Source organism: Carlito syrichta, unplaced genomic scaffold (genome assembly GCF_000164805.1).
Source record: "Carlito syrichta isolate Samal-C Ts95f unplaced genomic scaffold, Tarsius_syrichta-2.0.1 Scaffold314579, whole genome shotgun sequence".
Lineage (NCBI taxonomy): Eukaryota > Metazoa > Chordata > Mammalia > Primates > Tarsiidae > Carlito > Carlito syrichta.
The window spans coordinates 5,309-10,047 of NW_007258675.1; the positions used below are offsets into that span (position 1 = coordinate 5,309).

The window sequence follows — 4,739 nt, forward strand, 5'->3', positions numbered from 1 at the left end:
TTGATGTATGTGTCTATTTTTGTACCAGTACCATGATGTTTTGAATACTATAGCCTTGTAGCAAAGTTTGAAGTCTGGAATCATGATGCCATTAGCTTTGTACTTTTTGCTGAAGGTTGCTTTAGCTATTTGGGCTCTTTTTGATTTCATGAATTCAAGTATTGTATTTTCTAGGTCTATGTAAAATGTTGATGTTTGGATAGGGATTGGGTTGAATTTTTAGATTATTTTGGGTAGAATGAACATCTTGATGATATTGATTCTTCTAATCCATCAGCACTGGATGTTCTTCCATTTGTTTTTGTTATCTGTGATTTCTTTGACCAGTATTTTGTAGTTCTCATTGTAAAAATCTTTCACCCTTTTAGTTATATGAATACTGAGGTATTATTTTTGTGTCTGGCTATTGTTAATGGGATTGTGTTTTTCATTTATTCCTCATACTACTTGTTGGTGTATAGAAATGCAACTGATTTTTTGCATTTTGCACATTGACTTTGTATCCCAAGACTTTACCAAAGTCATTTATCAGAGCTAGGGGATTTTGGGTGGAATCCATAGAGTTTTCTAAGTATAGAATTAGAACATCTGCAAAGAGAGATAACTTGGCTTTCTGTTTTCCTATTTGGATAGCTCTAATTTCTTTTTCTTGCTTCATTGCTCTGGCTAAGACTTCTAAAACTAAGTTGAATAGGAGTGTTGAGTCTGTACATTTTTGTCTTGTTCCAGTTCTTAGGGTGGATGCTTCTAGTTTCTGCCCATTAAGTGTGATGTCAGCTTCTGGTTTATCATAAGATGACTCTTATTGTTTTGAGGAAATTTTATTCACTGCCTAGGTGTTTGAGGGTTTTCAGTCAGGAAGGGATTTAGGATTTTATAAAACACCTTTTCTTTGTTTATTGAGATAGTCATTTGGTTCTTGATTTTACAACTGTGTTGTGGTAGATTATACTTATTGATTTGTATATGTTGAACAAGCTTTGAATCCCAGGAATGAACTCTACCTGGTCATGATGAATGTTCTTTGTAATGTACTGTTGGATGCAAGTTGTTAGTATCTTGTTGAGAGTTTTAGTATCTATGTTCGGAAAAGAGACTAAGGGAGCAGAGTGAATAGGCAGGTAGTGGGAAGAGTGAAAGTAGACGTGGAGGAAAAGATAATGGGTCAGTAGAAAAAGACTGAAAACCAAGGAGAGAGAGAAATGAGGCCAAGCAACACACAGGTTGGGGAGAAGACCTCAGAGAGACAGGAGTGGAGAGATTATTAGATGGATCACTAGGCATCACCGAGTGACCGCCATCACTTTACACAGAGAATGTTGACAGCCTAAGTGTGGATTTGATTTGTCCAATGTCAAAAAAAACTACTACATTTTCTAACCAGATCACAAACTTTATCCTAGGCCAGGACTCCTTTTGCAGGAGTTGGTGCAATAGGAGAGACTGGGAGGATGCGCAAAAGAGCAGGGAGAAAATCTTGAAGCCAGTGAATGAGAGAGACAGAAGGGAAACAAGAGACCCTGTGGGAGGTTGTGAGGAAGTGAGGCAGAGTGGTTTCTTTGATAGGGAAGTTTACAGGAGGGTTTTTAATGTCTGTGCAGAAGGGAAGTCAGATGAGAGTACAAGGGGTGGGGTGCTGATATCTGAGTTCTAAGAAGAGGTGTCTTGTAGAAGCATCCTTCCCCCAACAGACTTCCAATGCTGCTCCTGTTCCTCCTCCTCTTCCAGGGCGTTTGTGGCCCTGAGGAAAGCACGGCAGGTAAGAAGAGCTCAGGTGAAAAGATTTGTGGTAGGGTACAGGAGGACAGTGAGAAAGCTCTGGACAGGACCTAGGGGAAAGAAGCATTGCTCCTCTGGGATGCTCTAGCAGTCTGCCTTGAAAACTAGTTTCAAATAGGGAATTCTTGCCCACAGTCTTTGCTTCTGTCTCTGATTTTGAGGTAGGGGATTGGGGAAGAGGGTATTGGAAATTGTGCAACCTGTGTAATTGTCTCCACACTTCTTCTCCTTTCTGGGCTCCTCATCTTCCTGTGGCATCTCTTCTTCCATCCCTTTACACACTAACTACTTGTCATCCTCACTCTTTCAGCCCCTCAGGCTCTGGGATCCCACCACCCAGCAGAAGAACCTCTTTCCTTCCGCATGCTCCAGATCTCCTCCTTTGCCAACCACAGCTGGGTGAAGAACCGGGGCTCAGGCTGGCTGGGCGAGCTGCAGACTCATGGCTGGGACAGTGTCTTGGGCACCATCCGCTTTCTGAGGTCCTGGTCCCAGGGAGACTTCAGCAAGGAGGAGCTAAAGCGCTTCCAGAGATTGTTCCAGTTCTATTTCTATGGCTTTACTAGTGTAGTGCAGGCCTTTGCCAGTCAATTTCAGTTTGAATGTAAGTTCATTTCTCCAAGTTGATAACTTGCTTGAGTGCTCCAACCATATTCTAATGGGGAAAATAGTACATAGGCTCTGACCAGCATGCAACCTTTTGGGCCTTGTTCCCTGTCCTCTGGCTCCCACTCCCTCCTATGTTTCACCTTTCCACACCACCCTCACCCCTCTTCATACCCCGACTATACCATTGTGTTCTTCCTTGTTGGAACGCCTTTTTCCTCTTGATCTTCTGTCTATTGATTCTGGGCTCAGAAACAACCATTCTCACCCAGTTTTTGTCTTCTTTTCTCATTGGCTTGAATATTCACCTGGCTTGGCCTGTACCTTAATCCTTTTATGTTAATTCCTTTAGGCTACTCTTTCATTGTCCTGACAGCCTTCCCATTTGCCCCCTTTCTATTAATTATTTCAAAGTACGCTTATTATCTCCATATTTTCTTTCTCCTTTCCCATCCAAGCTCTAGTCTCCCATATGATTTCCCAGAAAATTTTTCTTCCCTCGAATCTCTTGTCTCTCTATAATTACTTATTTTTCATCCCTTTCATTTTGATTCTCTCTCCTTGTTCACCCTCAGACCCCTTTGAGCTCCAGATATCGGCTGGCTGTAGAATGCATGCTGGGGAGGCCTCAAATATGTTCATAAATGGGGCATATCAAGGATTGGATTTCCTGAGTTTCCAAGGAAGTTCCTGGGAGCCAGCTCCAGGAGCAGGGAGCCGGGCCCAGAACGTCTGTAAGGTGCTCAATCAATACCGAGATGTTAAAGAAATAGTGTGGGTCCTCCTTGGTCACACCTGCCCTCGATTTCTGGCAGGCCTCCTTGAAGCAGGGAAGTCAGACCTGGAACGACAAGGTGAGCCCAATCCTCTCTTCCCTCTTGTTCTTAGGGCTTTAATATCTGTGTTTGAATTTGCCAATAATCGTTTTCATTTTGAAACATATAATGAGAAGCTAGAGGGTGAGATATGTGGGTTTAGCGTTGTTTCTTAAAGAGGAAGAAGTGATTACTCTAACTACTAAGGGACCTGCATCCCAGAGCTCTGGGAAGTTCATTTCTCTCCATCCTTTTCTGCCTAGTGAAGCCCGAGGCATGGCTGTCCAGTGGCCCCAGTCCCGGGCCTGGGCGTCTGCTGCTGGTGTGCCACGTCTCAGGATTCTACCCAAAGTCCGTGTGGGTGATGTGGATGCGGGGTGAGCAGGAGCAACGAGGCACTCAGCGAGGGGATGTCCTGCCCAACGCTGATGGGACATGGTATCTCCAAGCAACCCTGAATGTGGCGGTTGGAGGGGCGGCTGGCTTGTCCTGTCGGGTGAAGCACAGCAGTCTCAGAGGTCACGATATAATCATCCCCTGGGGTGAGAAAGAGCTGGGCACAGCTGGGAAATTATGGAAGACTGTCCTGGGGCTTTTGGATGAACAGCTGAGTAGAAATGTCAGTCACCAGAAGGATAAAAGTGGGAGAATCCAAGCACCAATGGTAAAGAATGACCGCAGTTAAATTTTAAGCAAATGGAAATAAAGGATTAGAGATATTAAAGAGAAATTAAGAGAGGAAAATGATTTAGTGGAGGAAGTAGTGGGGAAATCACAGACATAGACTCAGGGGTGAACTGAAGTTAGGACTCTAGAAAACACACATGCAACCTCCTTTTGGAATGAAAAATCTCATCTGTGGTGGATTAGAGAGTCTTTTATGGCTTTAATAGAGAGTATTCTGTGAGTTGATATCCTTATTTTATCTTCAACCAGGTGGATACTCCATCCTTCTGATCTTGATCTATTTGACTGTTGCTATTACCCTGGTCATGTTGGTTATAATTGGCACATGGTTTAAAATACCGAGGTGAGTCTCTTGCTTTTTACTTCTTCAACCTCTAATCAACATTTCCCCCCCTTTTCCTCATTTCATCTTTCCTTCTTTGTTCCTGATTTCCCTTTTTGAGATTAAAATTTAATTTTTTCCCCACAGCTCAACTCAGAACATTCCCTCCCCCTATGAACCCAGCCCTGCCGTTTCCATGGAAGCCAAGACCCAGGATACTAGGAGTTCAGGACACGAGCTCTGCCTGGCAGAAGAATCATGGCTCAAAAAGAGATTTTTGAAGAAGTGTAAGATAGGCCTAAAGCAACTTTGGTGTCATTAGTTTTACTTAATACATAAAATCCTGTCTGGGTCTCAAACCTAGCTCATGTCCAATAAAGAAAATATGCTTTTTTTTTTTTTTTTTTTAAGCACGGCTTGTTCTAGCAAGGATATTCATTCCTTTAGAAATATTTTTCATCTTACAGTAATATTTGTTCTGGTTTGGCCACATATTCATCATTATTGATTCTTCAGACTGCGATTCAAAT

At 42.8% G+C, this 4,739-nt stretch overlaps 1 protein-coding gene across 1 annotated transcript; it reads left to right on the forward strand.

Annotated features, from left to right (window-relative positions):
- The first annotated feature begins 1,698 nt into the window (after positions 1–1,698).
- LOC103274171 (T-cell surface glycoprotein CD1e, membrane-associated-like) lies at positions 1,699–4,531 on the forward strand. The gene is made up of 6 exons (XM_008071630.1): positions 1,699–1,759; positions 2,090–2,383; positions 2,961–3,239; positions 3,464–3,742; positions 4,137–4,230; positions 4,357–4,531. The coding sequence occupies exons 1-6, from the start codon at positions 1,699–1,701 to the stop codon at positions 4,529–4,531; spliced, it is 1,182 nt and encodes a 393-aa protein (XP_008069821.1).
- The last annotated feature ends 208 nt before the right edge of the window (positions 4,532–4,739 follow it).

Excerpts from the sequence above, each read along its gene's own strand:
- LOC103274171 (XM_008071630.1), top strand. The coding sequence starts at position 1,699 with ATGCTGCTCCTGTTCCTCCTCCTCTTCCAGGGCGTTTGTGGCCCTGAG. Across the intron at positions 2,384-2,960 it reads CAGTCAATTTCAGTTTGAAT|ACCCCTTTGAGCTCCAGATA; the intron begins GTAAGTTCATTT and ends GTTCACCCTCAG. Across the intron at positions 3,240-3,463 it reads GTCAGACCTGGAACGACAAG|TGAAGCCCGAGGCATGGCTG; the intron begins GTGAGCCCAATC and ends TTTTCTGCCTAG.